The sequence below is a fragment of the Giraffa tippelskirchi genome, chromosome 9, assembly GCF_054371585.1.
Source record: "Giraffa tippelskirchi isolate mGirTip1 chromosome 9, T2T-mGirTip1v1.2.pri, whole genome shotgun sequence".
NCBI classification, from domain to species: domain Eukaryota; kingdom Metazoa; phylum Chordata; class Mammalia; order Artiodactyla; family Giraffidae; genus Giraffa; species Giraffa tippelskirchi.
This window is the reverse complement of record NC_137283.1, coordinates 140042170-140059810: the sequence shown is the minus strand read 5'-3', so window position 1 is coordinate 140059810 and position 17641 is coordinate 140042170. Positions and strand designations below refer to the sequence as shown.

At 41.6% G+C, this 17641-nt stretch overlaps 2 protein-coding genes across 17 annotated transcripts in view; one reads left to right on the top strand and one right to left on the bottom strand.

Annotated features, from left to right (window-relative positions):
• Positions 1–17641, bottom strand: part of ARFGEF3 (ARFGEF family member 3) — a 183155-nt gene that overhangs the window by 18313 nt on the left and 147201 nt on the right. For both annotated transcript variants that reach the window (XM_081528884.1, XM_081528883.1), the window contains 7 exons: positions 13375–13478; positions 11562–11706; positions 8391–8519; positions 6241–6417; positions 3890–4004; positions 2969–3071; positions 2652–2783 (listed from right to left, as the gene is read on the bottom strand). In XM_081528884.1, coding sequence (XP_081385010.1) covers positions 2652–2783; positions 2969–3071; positions 3890–4004; positions 6241–6417; positions 8391–8519; positions 11562–11706; positions 13375–13478 — 905 coding nt within the window. The remainder of the gene's footprint in view (positions 1–2651; positions 2784–2968; positions 3072–3889; positions 4005–6240; positions 6418–8390; positions 8520–11561; positions 11707–13374; positions 13479–17641) is intronic.
• Positions 1–17641, top strand: part of LOC145521066 (uncharacterized) — a 102116-nt gene that overhangs the window by 71333 nt on the left and 13142 nt on the right. For 4 of the 15 annotated variants that reach the window (XR_014065071.1, XR_014065069.1, XR_014065062.1 and 1 more), the window contains one exon: positions 8419–9889. The exons of 6 other annotated variants lie outside the window; for them this stretch is intronic. The gene's annotated coding sequence lies outside the window, so the exon portion shown is untranslated. Of the gene's footprint in view, positions 1–2976; positions 3121–4543; positions 4632–4950; positions 5980–8418; positions 9890–17641 lie in introns of those variants that run through there. 5 more of the 15 variants (XR_014065064.1, XR_014065065.1, XR_014065075.1 and 2 more) reach the window with 4 other exon arrangements.

The following is a 17641-nucleotide window of genomic DNA, read 5'->3' as shown; positions in this document are numbered from 1 at the left end:
GAAGGTTTATGACTGAAGAAGAAAGAAATATTAGGAAATGAAAGAGTCACTAGCTGCTGTTCTCCATTAATAATCTATTTCAGAACAGGATTCCATTTTCTCACTATGTGGTAGGATGTGGTTGAAAAGACCATTGGAGGCACATGGGAAAATTCCTCATCTAGCCAGCCGGGATGGTTTTCTATTTGGAAAAGCCACCCCTCTGGAGGCCCACCCTCTTGCCTTCCCTTTGGTTCCTGGTCAGACTCACTGCTGAGGGGAGGGATGTGCTCAGCAGATGAAAGAGATGCTGAAGGTGGGAGGTTCTTGTCCCATGCTCTGAGGAGAGCTGGGGAGAAGACAGACTTGACAAGAGACTTCTCCACTGATAATGTGAATGTGACTGAGTTCTTTACATTGACTGATAGGGCATCCTGAGTTATCAGTGTGCTGAGGGGAGATTCTCTAAAGAAGTTAAATAGATTTTGTAAGCAAAAATAAAATGGGACCTAATTAAACTTAAAAGCTTTTGCACAACAAAGGAAACTATAAGCAAGGTGAAAAGACAGCCTTCAGAATGCGAGAAAATAATAGCAAACAAAGCAACGGACAAAGAATTAATCTCAAAAATATACAAGCAACTCCTGCAGCTCAATTCTAGAAAAATAAATGACCCAATCAAAAAATGGGCCAAAGAACTAAACAGATACTTCTCCAAAGAAGACATACAGATGGCTAACAAACACATGAAAAGATGCTCAACATCACTCATTATTAAAGAAATGCAAATCAAAACCACAATGAGGTACCATTTCACGCCAGTCAGAATGGCTGCTATCCAAAAGTCTACAAGCAATAAATGCTGGAGAGGGTGTGGAGAAAAGGGAACCCTCTTACACTGTCAGTGGGAATGCAAACTAGTACAGCCACTATGGAGAACAGTGTGGAGATTCCTTAAAAAACTGGAAATAGAACTGCCATATGACCCAGCAATCCCACTGCTGGGCATACACACTGAGGAAACCAGACTTGAAAGAGACACGTGTACCCCAATGTTCATCGCAGCACTGTTTACAATAGCCAGGATGTGGAAGCAACCTAGATGTCCATCAACAGACGAATGGATATGGAAGCTGTGGTACATATACACAATGGAATATTACTCAGCCATTAAAAAGAATACATTTGAATCAGTTCTAATGAGATGGATGAAACTGGAGCCCATTATACAGAGTGAAGTAAGCCAGAAAGAAAAACACCAGTACAGTGTGCTAACACATATATATGGAATTTAGAAAGATGGTAACGATAGCCCTATATGCGAGACAGAAAAAGAGACACAGATGTATAGAACAGTCTTTTGGACTCTGTGGTAGAAGGTGAGGGTGGGATGATCTGAGAGAATAGCACTGAAACATGTATATTATCATATGTGAAACAGAATGCCAGTCCAGGTTCAATGCATGAGACAAGTGCTCAGGGCTGGTACACTGGGATGACCCAGAGGGATGGAATGGGGAGGGAGGTGGGAGGGGGGTTCAGGATGGGGAACACATGTAAACCCATGGCTGATTCATATCAATGTATGGCAAAAACCACTACAATGTTGTAAAGTAATTAGCCTCCAACTAAAATTAATTAATTAAAAAGTTAAATAGATTTTGTAGAGAAAGAGAACTTTTGAAGATAAACCCCAACTCACTTCATTTTCCCAGTGCATATGCATTTATAAAAACTGCTTAATATTTTAAACACGTGCATATATAAATTATCTTCTGCATAGGAAAACGTAATTCAAATGTCTTGCTAATTCATGATGGAATTTAGCCTATCAATAGTGATTTGGAATTTAGTCCATTTTTGTTCTTCCTCTATTATGAATAGAACTGTTATGAATATACATGAATTAAGGCACACTACTGATGAAAGCCTCATGCAGGGTTTCTTAAGAGGCAGATTGACAGGTCAGTGACAGGTCAGTTAAGTTTTTGAGTGCGTATCTGTGGCCCATGATAAAGCTGTAAGGCTTTCTGTGATTCACTGACCCAACAAACATTTAATAAGTGCCTTCTATCTGGCCTGCTCTGAGACTGCCAAGAAAAATATACAGAATATGTTCTCTGCTCCTGGCTTGGCTTACAACCAATATTTATGAGCTCTGCCACGTGTCAGGAAGAAAAAGTCACTGGTACATGGTGATTTCTGCATGGACAAGTACATTTTAATTTTACTGCTTTGTTAACATTCAACTCAAATTTATTAAGCAACTTGTAAATGTTAAGCTCTATGCTCCTTATGGGAGATATAGGAAAAAACAAGTAAGTTTGCCATCCTAACTTAAGCACTCATAGTTGAGGATTAACAACACTATTGCAGTAAATATTTATAAGCAGGGCAAGCAAATTATATATGGAGTGCAGTGTCCATGTGGAAAAGGACCCCGTGTGAGGATGGGGAGGATGTAACAAGCTAGAGATGGTGAGAGGACCTTAATGCTGTTGATTGGGTTCAAGTTGTTTCAGGTAAAGATCAGCACTGGTCAGAGGTCAGACCCAGGAGGTTTCTGTCCCCAAGGGAAAGAAAGGCAGTGTGAGGTACACAGCCTTTAGGAAGGACCTCCAACAATATCTCAAGCTTCCTGAGCCCCTGAGATCAAAAGCCCCTGCCCTTACCTGCTGAGCCATGGCTCGGATGCGCCAGTACTCGGCCTCGGCACTTGGGGAGGAGGACGGGGCGGCCACCCTCACCTGGCAGCCTTCCCCGCTGAAGCTCTCGGTGCCACTGTGGAAGCAGCCCAGCAGGTCCTAGGGAGCAACACAGTGGTCGTTTGCTGGGTGCGCATGGCTCCATGCCCTGTCAGGGATCTGACACTGTCACAGAGTCTGGGACAAAGTACTGACAGGGCTATCTTGTTCTCACCTGGTGAGACAGCCTCCTAGGAGGCAGGTGCCCACTGAAGGCGCCCTGTTCTCTCGTCTGAGTGGCTTACCTTCACAGGCTTGAGCGTGGCCGAGAAGGCATCCTGCAGGGCACAGCAGGCCAGCCTCCACATCTCCTCCGTGAACACGGGGCCGGCTGTCACGAGGACGTACCTGCCAGGAGGAACAAGTCTTGCATTCAGACATTTTATTGTCACAAAAGGTAGGCCCTTCCTAGTGAGTGCCTAGATTTAGTCTACAGTTTCCCTATGAGACTCGCTATCTTTTGTTACTGTGTTTTGGGCTCTCTGCCCATCTGGCATGCCATTGTCCTAACACTATTTCCTAACGCACTGGATATAAAAATGGACCCCCATTACAAACAGGCCAATGTTTAAACTTTAGGTTTGCATGCAAGACTATATATATATATATATATATATATATATATATATATATATATATACTATACTAATTTTCCCATTCTAGCCCTATTTTCCACTACTCCTCTACACATAGCAAGATAAAACCCCCTTGTCACTTGTAATTCTTATCTCGATGTATTTTGTTCATGCTATTCCTCTGCTTACAAAGTCACCACCTATCAGAAGCTCACTCACCTTGGGAGCTCTGACCACGTATCATTACCATAAAAACCTCCTGCCAACCGCCCTGCTCCCCAGGCTTCTTGTCCTTTCGTTGCATTTCCAGTTCCCCCTCACTGTTATCACTCTCCCCATGACTCTGCCTGTTCTGTCCTTTAGAACAGGTTATATGCTCCCTAAGGGTAGGGACCTTGGTCACATTACTTTCTGGGCAGTAGAGCACCCTGTTTAATGACTTCCACAATATATATCTGCCGATTAAATGAAATGAAGAATTAGTAGCATAGTCATTTTTATTTATAAAAAGTAGATTGCTACCACAAAAGAATTTAATTTCCCTGGACTTCATAATAAAAACTGTAGAGAGTCAGGAAACCTTTTTCTCACCTAATACAGGAGCAGCCTACTCGGGAGATGGTTTCCGTGGGCTTGGCTACACATGCTACCAGCAGCTCGAAGAGGTCCTTCAGCATGGTGTTGATCATGCTCTCATACCTGATGTCTGCAGGGAAATCAAAGTGAGACTGCACTCAATGGTAGCGCAAAGGAATGGGCTGAATGGCGAAAGAGAGAAGGCTGAGTGTGAAGAACATACAGAAATATCAAGAAAATAGAACAATGAGAAAAATGGCCATAACAACCAAAATAAAACACCCATTACAGCACAAATTTTCTTGGATTTTATCTAATTTTGGCTTGTTCCATCCATTTCTAGATATATCAAGATGAAATGTATGAGACTGACTTTTCAAAGTATATAATCCATCTACTTAAGCAGAACAGAACATATACTATTATACAGATTGAATACTAATTAGTAAAAAATGTTAATTCTTAAAGGGAAAGATAAAACATTCCTTACTGCTGCTAGTTGAATTATTATTATATTTAATTAAATGCTCTTAGTAAACAAAACATCTTGTATTAACTACCACTTCTTGAACCTTTTCAGTTTGGCTTCAGTCTGCATACTGTCCCCAGACTAAAGAAAACAAGACCTTCCAAAATCACATTCTGTTTTCCACAAAGTCTTTGTGATGCCACACAACCAATTCTCAGTAGAATCTGCAAGGATCCTGAGCTGGGCAAAGCCCTGACCTGGACAGACACACTACCCTCTAGGGATGTGGTTAGTGGCTGTGTGTGTTTTGTGCTTAGTAGAGACCCCACTGGAGAAGGCAACGGCATCCCACTCCAGTACTCTTGCCTGGAAAATCCCATGGATGGAGGAGCCTGGTAGGCTACAGTCCATGGGGTCGCTAAGAGTCGGACACGACTGAGCGACTTCACTTTCACTTTTCCCTTTCATGCACTGGAGAAGGAAATGGCAACCCACTCCGGTATTCTTGCCTGGAGAATCCCAGGGATGGTGGAGCCTGGTGGGCTGCTGTCTGTGGGGTCGCACAGAGTTGGACACGACTGAAGCGACTTAGCAGCAGCAGCAGCAGCAGAGACCCCATTTCTTATCTTTACTTTCTGACCCTCCCTTGGGGTCAAGTCCTCATGAGTTTCTCTAACCTTACCTCTTCCTTTATACTTCTGTACAACACCTTTCCCCTGTAACCTCTAGGGCTATCAGCAAGATTTCTGTTCCCACATTTCCAGATCTTTCCATGGCAAGAGTCATGAACAAGAATCCATATTTCACAAATATTACTCCATTGGTACAACAGCTGACAGATTTCTCCTGCCTCTAGCTCCCTTTCCATCTGCTGACTTCGACATATTATCCACCCCACACTTCCAAATCTTTTCCAAAGTGCCACAGACATTAAGACCTCTCTCTTCACTCCTTATCTGTTAAGTGACTCCCTGCCCATAATTTGAGTCTTTCCTAAAACCTGGCCTCCCCAGATGCAACAGGATAATGGGATATATCCCTCCCTTACCCCCAGGCTATACAGATATTTCAATTTCTTACATATCAGTACTTGAACTTGCCTTCCCTCTCCTAATGCATAGATATCCTAGACCTTATTAGGTGTTTTATCTTTTGCATGCATGCTAAGTTGTGTCCAACTCTTTGTGACCCCATGGACTGTAGCCTGCTCAGCTCCTCTGTCTGAGGAAGACAGGCAAGAATACTGGAGTGGGTTGCCATGCCCTCCTCCAGGGGATCTTCCCGACCCAGGGGTCAAATCTGTGTCTTATGTCTCCTGCATTAGGTAGGCAGGTTCTTTACCACTGCTGCTGCTGCTGCTGCTGCTGCTACTAAGTCACTTCAGTCGTGTCCGACTCTGTGCGACCCCATAGACGGCAGCCCACCGGGCTCCCCCGTCCCTGGGATTCTCCAGGCAAGAATACTGGAGTGGGCTGCCATTTCCTTCTCCAATGCATGAAAGTGAAAAGTGAAAGTGAAGCTGCTCAGTCGTGTCCGACCCCTAGCGACCCCATAGACTGCAGCCTACTAGGCTCCTCTGTCCATGGGATTTTCCAGGCAAGAGTACTGGAATGGGGTGCCATTGCCTTCTCCGTCTTTACCACTAGTGCCACCTTTTATTCACACATGTATCTTAAGAATTGTTTGATAATTTTATAGAGGACACATGGGTACCACTTTTCTTTTTGACAAGCTCCTGTTAGAAGGCTGGCAATGACCATGTAATTCTATCTTAATAATTTCCAGGACAAAAATCACACACTGGCCTTTACTAGACACTTTTAGATAGGCACTTTTAGACAACAATGCTGTCTACTAAACAACGACTCAGTATGAGCTGCTCTGGCACCACAGATACCTGAGTGGATAAAGCTCTGAATGTGCTCCACCACCAGCTCACAGGACAGACCAATGGCATGCTTGAAGTTAGCCGAGGCAGCGTCCCAGTAAGAATGGTCTTTATGGCTACGGCGAAGCCAAAGAGACATCACAGGAAGGAGAAGGTGAACAACTGCATAGATGCCAAACCCTGGTCCTGAAAAAGCAAAGCCAGTGTCAGAATTGTGATCTTAGCACCTCTCCTGCAATAAAAGGGAAGCTCTCTGCCACCTCTTTCGCAGGAGCTCTCCATTGTTTGAGAAGGATCAGGGAAAAGGAATTTACCACTGACTGGGGAATGAATATATGGTCTTCGGTGACATTTTTCTTTTTTGTTTCTGTATGATTTTAATTACACAAGGAATACACAAATATACTGACTACAAATTCAAATAATGCTGATGCAACTTAAAGCATCACTTGATCAATTCCTTAGTCCCCAGACATAAACATACAGTACGTACATGCATATGGTTTGTACCCTTTAAACTGTAAGTACATATGTTTATATGAAAAGAGGAATATAGTTTTATTACTTTTTATAAATGGGATATTGTAAACCTTGGTGTGTATGATTATTTTGCCCTTAACAGTATGTGTTAGAGATCATTCTTTGTCAGCAAATTTAGATATTCATTTTTATTGCTACATTCTGTTCCAAGTAATTCAAACTGTATATGTGTTAGTTTACTTATCCATTCCCTTACTAATGGACATTTAAGAGGTTTCTATATTTTGCTTTATGAGCAATGCCATAATAAGAATCTTTGTGGGAATGTTGATAGATTTTTAAAATTCTGATTACAAAAGCAAGGTATGCTTTTTGTCATAAACGTAGAAAACATATGAGAATACAAGGGAGAATAAAATAATATTTTGATATGTTTCTTTCTAGTACTTCTTGAATGTATGTATGTATGTTTGGGTACCTGTATTTATAAATGCTTCTCATAAAGTTGAGATTGTGCTTACACACATTATATATTTTAACATAGTGCCTTATAAATAATTATTCATGTCATTAAATACTATTCACAAATATTCATTTTAATGCTTATAGAATATTACATGCTTTTACCATAATTTACTTAACCCATTTATGTTGTTCATAATTATTTTGGTATTTAAGATGCTTTAGCAATTTTCATTATGTATAGATTTTTATCTTCGTTAATTTCCTTTAATAGATTTCTAGAAGTAGAATTATTGGGCTACTTCACTCACACTTAGAAGAAAATGGTACTGGCCAATAAAATAGATTTCAAAATAATGGTATATAATTCATTCTATAAAATATCTGCTTCTTCTTAGATAGAAAATCTTTAACTTTTTAATGCATAAGAGTAGTCATAATGGTTTTCCTAAAAATAATTCTGATATAAACTTTGTTTTGGGTCTTAAATTAGTATCAATTATCAAGTCATCAATTTATGTTGAATACAAAGCTCCTCTTATTACTATGGACTTAAACTGGTGGTTTCATTTGTGGTTCTAATTCTATCAGCGAAAACTAACATTTCTATAAAAGATTTCTTTGATTTTGGGAAAATTTGGCTTATTCAGTGCACATGCTAGCCCTATCTAACTCATTACAAGAAATAAATCCCCAAGGGCCACTTTTCCCCTGTACTATCAGGGTAGTCACTAGATGTCTTTCCCTAAATCTAATCATCGATTCCCCTTATACAATTAAGGTATTGTTATCTTTATATTATATATACATTTGAGTGGCTGGTTCACATCAGTGGTAGATCTGGTGAGCTTTACTGATGCCATGGGGCTAACAGCATGTGTGACCCAGCCAAAGAGGAAGGCTGGAACCATGGAACAGAGCAAAGTTAGCTGGCTCAAGGGAACACTGATACCAGAGCTGTGACTTGAATATTGTGGGGTTCAACACATTCAACTAACTGGCCACCACCCATTATTTATAAATGACCTGATGGGAAACCCATAAAGAGTACGAGGATGTGTCTTAAAAGTCACTGCGTTGCAGCCATTAAAAATATATGTATTGAGCATCTGTTATGCTGTCTAGCATTACAGCAGTGAAATAGACACAGAAATATCTTCCTGGAAAAAGCTATATGTATAAAAACGCTCTGAAAAGACAGACATAGAAATACTTACCAGGTGTTTTGGTAACATCTCTCAACAGCTCAAAGAGCAAATCCAAAGTGGGGGGTTGGTGCTGACGTGGACAGTTGGACACAGCTGCTGTGAGCTGCTCCAAGAGGATGATCCAGACTTCTATCAGACCTGGAAGCCAAAAGCAGACCTCTGTGAAATTCAGTTGAACAATACAGAATCATCACAAGATCACAGTGAACATTGTATGTAAAAGGCTTCTGTAAACTGCCAAGCTATAGGGATGTAAGCCGTCACCTTGTAAGGCAGTCTTCAGTGCCTATAAATATGGACAAATTGATTTCGTATTCTGACAAAGTCAAAGGAAAAGAAATACTGTACACATTTCTTCCTTATTCCCCTTCAGGAAGAAGGTGATGTGGTATATAAATTCTACTAAATCAAATAATTATATTTGTTGGGAGTTGATGATACAAGTGATCCATCCTTTTAGTTCCATCACCTTTATCCTTTAAAAATTTATTACAGATAGATGTATAAACAAAAAGTTGCCATTTTAACATGTGCCATTCAGTGGTATTACTGCAATTATCATTACCATTAATTTCCAAAACTTTTTCATTACTTCAGTAACTGGTAACAATAACTCTGCATTTTCCCCTTCACTCCAGCCCCTGGTAACCTGTGTCTGGCTTATTTTACTTAGGATAATGTATTCAAGGTACACCCACGTTGTAGCATGCATTATAATCTCATTACTTTTTAATGGATGAATTGTATTCCATTGTATGTTTTGTTTGTCAATGTACAAAAGTATCTAGAGTAGAATACACAAACCAGCTCATTCTACATTTTGTTTTAATACTGCTAATTGTTCAGCAAAAGAAAACTATGAGAAGATGCAGTTTTTAAATATTCCCACTAAAAAAAAACTACTTCCCTAATTTTGAATATCCCTGTTAATAGGAGGTAAAACCAAAGTCATGGATAATAAGTATAAAAAAAACTAGGTGATAAAAAATTCTCATGAACCTCAAACTATAAGCAGGGGTAGACAAACTAATTAATAGGATATGCAGAGGACAGAAATACATGTTAAACATCACTATGAGGGGTGCAACCAATAAAATCCAAGAGGAAAACTCTACAGGACAAAAACCTCACTCATTCAACAAATAAACTTGAAGAGGAAGATCTATAGATTGATAAGGATTTAAGAGATGGAGCAGACAAACATGTAATGTAGAGCTCACATGAATTATGGAAATTAACTGATATATATAAGAAAACTGGCAAATTGGTTGGGTGATGGGTATATAACGGTTCCTTATACCATCCTGTCTACTTTTATATGTGTTTGAAATTTCCATAGGAAAATGGAAAAGCAGTTATTTGCCTTCAGAAACAAGAGGAATAATATCTAAACATATCAATGATAAGGAGTAATTTTTAATACCAACTTAAAGCTTTTATTCTTTTCTCTGATATGTTACATATGTAACTTTAAAGCCCTTAATGAATTTATACTGTTGGAAACCTTAGATTGGTGCTTGGCTGAACTTGATCTATTTTCTTGGGTGGGCTGCTTAGGGAAAAAAAAGATTAGCAATTTGCAAAAATGGGAAGGGAATGCTCACTGTTACTTGTACAAATAGTTTACAACCGTTTTAAAGACTGTATTATAGACAAGCAACATAAGCTTTTAATTTTCTGGGTTGGAGGTTTAAGATGCTAAGTAAAAATTCTTACCCAATCATTTAAGTGAAACCTCTATTAGGCAACACCTAGCCAATTTCCAATATCTGCTTGTTCTCTACATTAGATATTTATTCGTTCCTATAATTTTCCTAACAACTAGTCTGAAATTGTAAGGTTTCACTGTTAATGATCCCTATGCAAAACTGGAAAATTTCTAGACATCCCCATAAATGAATTTGTATCTGAAAAATAAAACAGAAGAATTAAAAACAAAAAATAAATTAAAAAATCTTTCCCAAAAAGTCCTTTTACGAGGGTTTGAAACACCTATGCCCAGATATTAGATCCCTAGAAGGATATCATTTCCATTTTTAGGTCTAGAAACAGGACAGAGTAATCTGGATTGCTGCTGCTAAGTCGCTTCAGTCGTGTCCGACTCTGTGCGACCCCATAGAAGGCAGCCCACCAGGCTCCACCATCCCTGGGATTCTCCAGGCAAGAACACTGGAGTGGGTTGCCATTTCCTTCTCCAGTGCATGAAAGGGAAAAGTGAAAGTGAAGTCGCTCAGTCGTGTCTGACTCTTAGCGACCCCATGGGCTGTAGCCTACCAGGCTCCTCCATCCATGGGATTTTCCAGGCAAGAGTACTGGAGTGGGGTGCCATTGCCTTCTCCGAGTAATAAGATCGCAACAGTGAACATGAGTGAACCAATCTGAAAATTATCCGGTTACTACTTTGAACTGGAATTCACAGGAAATTACACAGGAACTAATTTGAAACATTCTTTAAACATTCTTTTAATGAGTCTTCAGCTTCACCCAGTCACAAACTGATTCTCTCTTCCCTAATGGCTTAATTTCCCCAGTCTCTAACCAAATAGTCCTCCAGGAAGTAATTATATAATGACTGTGTTTCCTAGAATGTATTAAAGACAATTACCAAGCATTTTAAGTATCAATGCACCAAATGCAACCACAACCCAATTTGCTAAATTCAAGAGAATTTGGAGTTAGAAACTTTATTTAGTGGAATCTGCAAATCTACACTGGTTTTAGATGGAGGTATCTATCTAAAAGGGGGGCTTCCCTGATGGCTTAGACAGTAAAGAATCTTCCTGCAATGCAGGAGGCCTGGGTTCGATCCCTGGCTCAGGAAGATCCCCTGGAGAAGGGAATGGCAACCTACTGCAGTATTCTTGCCTAGGGAATCCCATGGACAGAGGAGCCTGGTGGGCTACAGTCCATGGGATCACGAAGAGATGGACATGACTGAGCAACTAATACACACACACACACACACATCCATCTAAAAAGGATGGGTTTGGAGACCTTGATTGTAAAATGTTTTTGAAGAGTCCATGGAAACTTTAGGTAGGCTTGTTCTGTTAGAATTATAAATAATAACAATGTAAGTGGATGGTCATTTATGATCTATGAGCTACTGAATTCTTGACTTCAGCTTTTGGAAATACAAACATAGCAAAGAACCCAGTTAAGCTCAGTCAATTAACTTACCAGTGTCATCATCAAAGTCAGACAAGACTGACTCAATTCCATCCTCACTGCTCGCCGACTGCTCCTGAAGTCTTCGGGGCAAGCTAGCAAGTCGCCCACTAAGGAATATTGGCTTCAACGGCATCTTGTAGATTTTGGCCAACAACTAAGTAAAAAAAATACCAAACTGCAATTATATACTGGAAAAAGCTGTACTCTATTAAATCACAACAAAACTACATACAGGTAAGAAAAGGTGGAGAGAAAACCAGAAAAGCTCCCAGTCTAGGAAAGTTTTAAACTTGGTTGTGATTTGAAAGCATAAGGCAGCTCACAAGAGGCATTGATCCTGTGAAGCAGATAAGAGTCAATGGTAACAAAAAGGGAGAAGATTCTGTGGATACCTTTTCAGTATCTCAATGGCATAGGAGTTAGACTCCTATAAACCTATGAAGGTATGAAACATGTTAAGTTTTGCCTGTGGGTGAGTTGTTCTATGGGGAGCACTGAGAAGAGAGTCTTTAGGCAAATGATTTATCAGACTCTTATTCCCCTTCCCCTGACTCAACATCAAGGAAATATGGGGCACCTGAGGATGCAGGAATCTGAGGGGAGGGTGGGCAAGAGAAGCAGAGCTAATGGCTGCCCTAGGCTCTTCATTCCTGTCTCACTGCTATTATCCTGACTCCCCGGCTGTCACTGGGACAAACTCACAAGAAACCCTGTACTTCACAAATTAGAATTGTGCCTGTACTATTTTAGAAATTAGGGAAACAGCTGTGAGCGAGACAGCTAGAAATCCAGCCGTGTGTGTCTTACAGACATACTCCTTTCACAAATAATATTTCTGACAGAAAGGTTATAGGAAAAATTAGACAGGGGGCTCCTAGAAAGGGTGACCAGGTGGGTGGGGGATGTAGGCAGGAAGTAGGTAGATACTTAAGCCTTGCTCTCTCTGAGGAGGTGATGTCTCAGATGAGATTTGATGAAAAGGAGCCCATACAGAAATCCCTGGAGAGAAAATTCAGGCAGAGGGAACAGCAATGGCCCCGAGCACTAACAAGTCAGGAATGTCTGAGGGTGAGAAAGGGAGTGTGGCTGAGTGCAGTGAGAGAGGGAAGGAGCTGAGGGGGTAGGGGAGTGAGGTCAGGTCACATGGGCCTTATGGAAGCATATGGAGGAGGAAGTCAGGGTGGTGCATCCTTTCTAAAGCACTGGGGCTTAATGCTGTCAACCCCATCGCCAAGGAAGGGGTTACAGACAGACAAGAGGAGGCCAGGGGACACACTTGAGAAGACATGAGAAGAGCTATGGATAGAGGGTATCACTGAAGCCGTGAGGAGGAAGGGCTTTGGGGAAGGAGCACTGGATTGTTCCACTGGCATGTGACACGGATAAGAACTGGACTTGGCACAAGGAAGGTCACTGTTCACATTGGCAGGTGATGTTTCACTGGGTTTCTTTACTAGATCCTGACTACATACCACCCTCTTACTTTCTTTACGTCTCTCTTCACTGTGTGCAGCCTACTCTCCAGGTTTCGGTCTCATCAGTAAGATTTCCCATGACCTCTTAGCCTGACATAGAGAGATGATGGTACTCTTTCATCAGCGTATAAATGAGAAGTTTCAGAGACCTCAAAACCCAGTTGTGTGTTCTAGTATATTCTCATGACTTTCTCTCCTTTGTAGAAGGGGTGGGGACCAGAATTTATATTCCAAATCTAAGCCCCACTCTCCTCAGAGAGAGCAGAAAGTACTGTTCTTGGGCTTCACAAAGACACCTGCGCATTTTTTGTGAGCATCTTCAGAGGCAGGTTCGGGGGTCTGGGTACCTGAGAACAGCGCCGGAGGTAGTCCAGGGCAGGGAGGCACAGGTCTGGGGATGCGGCTCCAGGTCCTGGGACACAGTCTCCAATCTCCTTACAGTCCACCTCCCCTGGGGACAGCAGGGCGAGAAAGAAACAAATATTGTTCATCCCCTTCTAACAGAAGACCTTAGTCACACAGCACTCGTTCACCAAATGCCTACCAAAACAGAAAAGAAAAAGTACTCTACATTGTACAGCCGTGAGAAAAGCCCTTTCAGTCAAATTTCCCCCTACATGTGTACATGTTAAATACAGTTGGGGGTCATATAGTACACATCATACCTTGTTGAAATTATTCTCTTCTGTAATTCCTCTTTTCACTAGTCAGTTCAGTTCAGTGTCGCTCAGTCATGTCCGACTCTGAGACCCCATGGACTGCAGCATGCCGGGCCTCCCTGTCCATTACCAACTCCCAGAGCTTGCTCAAACTCTTGTCCATTGAGTCGGTGATGCCATCCAACCATCTCATCCTCTGTCATCCCCTTCTCCCGCCTTCCATCTTTCCCAGCGTCAGGGTCTTTTCAAATCCATATCCTGCCACAGTACTTTCAGTGGCTGGAGGGTGTGTGTTTTGTACCTGGGCACACTGTAACTGTAATTCACTTTCCTGGGCCTGCTGCTGATGCTCTGACTTCTGAAGCTTTGATGATAGAGGATGATCCTGGAGACCAGCCATGTGCTGGGCTGGGACAAAGCACTAGGTCCCTCTCCGTTTAGAGAAGGACCTTGTTTGTTGCCAGTGCTCAGCACTAAACAGTGATCATAAACGAAGATTCTGGGAGGATTCGAAATGTCTGCAGTTTGGGGGTGGCGACAACATAATTGAACTGAAATGACCTATTTTTTGTGTCTATATCTAGAAATGTAACAGATCTGTAGAGGACATCTAGATAGTCTGTAGGTAAATAAGTAATTCAGAATTACCATTTTTCCTCTTGCATGATGAATCTATTCCTATACTTTTTAATAAAATCACTCCATAGTACTGTAACTGTTTCTAATTGTCTACAATTGTAGTAACTAGCACCCTCCCTGCGGGTAAACAGACATAATGACTAGGCATTAGCTGAAGTTTAAAAGGTAAAGAGGCACATTTTCTCAAAAAAGAAGAGAAAACCATTTCTTATGGTTTAGATCAGGGATTGGCAAACTTCTTTATTTATATATAAATATTTTAGGCTTTGAAGATCACAGTCTTTGTTGCAACTTCTCAACTCTGTCATTGTAGCACAAAACAGCCACAGACAAACGAACATGGCTGTGTTTCAATAAAATTTTATTTATAAAAACTCTGAGTGGATGGGATTGGCCCGTGGGCCATAGTTTGCCAACTCCTAGTTAGATTAACATATCTTACAGTATAAAAACACAGAGCAGTTCAAATTCATGTTGAAATAACCAAGTGGGAATTAAAAATAAATTCATTTCTTGATGTGTACACAATGCTACCCTTAAAATGGATAACCAACAAGGACCTACTGTATAGCACATGGAACTCTGCTCGATGTTATGTGGCAACCTGGATGGGAGGGGAGTTTGGGGGAGAATGGATACATGTATGTATATGGCTGAGTCCCTTTGCTGTTCACCTGAAACTATCAGAACATTGTTTATTAATCAGCTATACCCCAATAAAGGGTCCCAGGTGGCTCAGTGGGTAAAGAATCTGCCTGCAGTGCAGGAGACGCAGGCTCGATCCCAGGGTCAGGAGAATCCCCTGGAAGAGGGCATGGCAACCTGCTCCAGTATTTTTGCCTGGATAATCCCACAGACAGAGTTGGACACGACTGAAGCAACTGAGCATGCATACCCCAATGTAAAATAAAAAGTAAAAACAAACCCAAACAAATAAACCAAAACAAACAAACCCAAAACAAATAAATCCATTTCCTATCTTGTTAACCACAGTGAATGTTCAGTTTTTTAATCCAGGTTGCTGTGTTACATATCAAAGTCTATGCCCCCTGGAGACGGGCAGGACTTAGCCAGTGTGGCTATACTGGGGCCTCAGAAGGCTGATTGGCATTATCAACTCAATGGATATGACTTTGAGTGCACTCTGGGAGATAGTGAAGGACAGGGAAGACTGGAGTGCTGCATTCCATGGGGTTGCAAAGAGTTGGACACAACTGAGTGACTCAACAACAACAGATGTCCCACTGACCCTAAGCCACATACAAATAACTCTGCCTCATTATTCACAGAAAAATTAGAACCTTTTGGTTTTAAATATCCTCAGCTGCACACTGACAACTCTGCAGCTCTATTTTCAGGCCCCAACTCCCTCCTCAAGATCAGATCTCAAAATTCTGACATCTCCACTTGAATATTTCTTAGAAACTTTACGTGTACAAATGTCCAAAGACAGTATTCATGACTTTTCCCTCTTCTCCACTCCTTTTGGAAATCCTGATTATGAGTAACATCAGTTCTGACAGAGAATTTGAGGAGGGGGAAGTTAGCCTCAGTTCCTCCTCTTTTCGGGCCTCACATCACAGCAGTCCAAGCCCTATTGATCCTACCTCTACAATGTCCTGAATTCCATGTTCTCTGCTCACTTCCAAACTACTGCACACTGGTTTCTGCCTCCAGCCTCTTATCCTTACCTACAGGAACACGTGCCTGCCAGAGTTTAGTTTCGAAACCTTCCCCGCACATTCTCAGTCCCCTGATGTGGCATGCAGGGCCCATTCCCACTCATCACCCAGGATCCCTCCTCTGTGGGTACCTACAAGGTACCCAACTTTTAGAAAAGTAAACCTACAGCTCACTCCACCAAGTTCAAAGGTCACTTCTCCTGTGAAGCCTGCATGGGGTCTACTACCCAGCACCCTGTCTCAACAGCTTGTTTATCTCAGCTTAAATGACATTTTTTTTTTTTAACTAGCATCTATGAAAGTATTCTTACTACTGAACTGTGATTATTGATTTATGTGTCTGTTTCCCAGAAGAGGCAGCAAACCTCTCACAGGCAGGAAGCATGTTTTGTTCACTGTGCCAATGTACCAGGCACTTGATTGTTCACTGAACAACAGAATACCAATAATCTGTTTTGTAGTGTTGCACACATGCGTGTGTGCATGCACGTGTGTGCTCAGTTGTGTCTGACTCTTTGCAACCCAACCCCAGGGACTGCAGCCCACCAGGCTCCTCTGTTCATGGGATTTCCCAGGCAAGCATACTGAAGTAGGTTGCCATTTCCTCCTCCAGGGGATCTTTCTGACCCAGGGATGGAACCCAAATCTCCTGCATTACCATTGATAATGATTCTTAAATGAAATGTAAGACTGTGGAACACTAGAAAATATTTTAGTCTCTGCCCCCAGTTCCTGGCACAGAGCTCCTAAAACCCTAATTTCCCAAATGATAAGGATACTAGGAGCATCTTTTGTTCTGATACTTGATCTTTGACTCCAGCTCCTGATGCTGAACTCCCAAACCTCTTGGAATTTCCTGGGTGACAGGATTTTTGTTCTCGTGAGGCAAAGCTTGGTGAGCTCCTGGATGGGGGCTGGTTACCAGAAAGACCATGGGGAAAGAGAGGGGTTGGAAATTGAGTTAATGATTGATCATGCCCACATGATGATGCTTCCATAAAAAAAATCCCCAAAGTATGGGATTCAGAGAGCCTCTGCAATGGTCAGCACATCTATATGTGGGGAGGAGGGTGTACCCCAACTCCATGGGAGCAGAAGCTCCTGAGCTTGGGACTCTTCTGGACTTCACCTTGTATTATCTCTTCACCTGACTGTTCATTTATCATATGCGTTATTATATAATAAGCTGGTGAATGTATTTCCCTCTCTTCTGTGAGCTGCTCTAACAAATCATCAAATCCAAGGGGTAGGGGATCATGGAAATTTCTGATTTGTAGCCAAGTTGGACAGAGCTGTGAGTAACTTGGGGACCCACTACTTGCAACTGTCATTTTAAATGAGGGTGGGGGGTAGTCACGTAGGACTGAGCCCTTAACCTGTGCTAACTCTGGTTAGTGTCAGAATTGAATTGACCAGTAGGACACCCGGCTGGTGTCACAGAGAACTGCTTGGTGTGGGAACAAACCCCAGGCACATCTGGTATCAGAACTTTTGTGAGTGAGACAGTACTTGAGAGAGTAAGAGAGAAGCATAGGAGGAAGTGTTTTTTTCTAAATAAGCACTAGATTTTTTTTTACTATCTAATGCAGAGATTACCTCATGCTTTAAGGTATTCTTATGATTAAGATACTAAA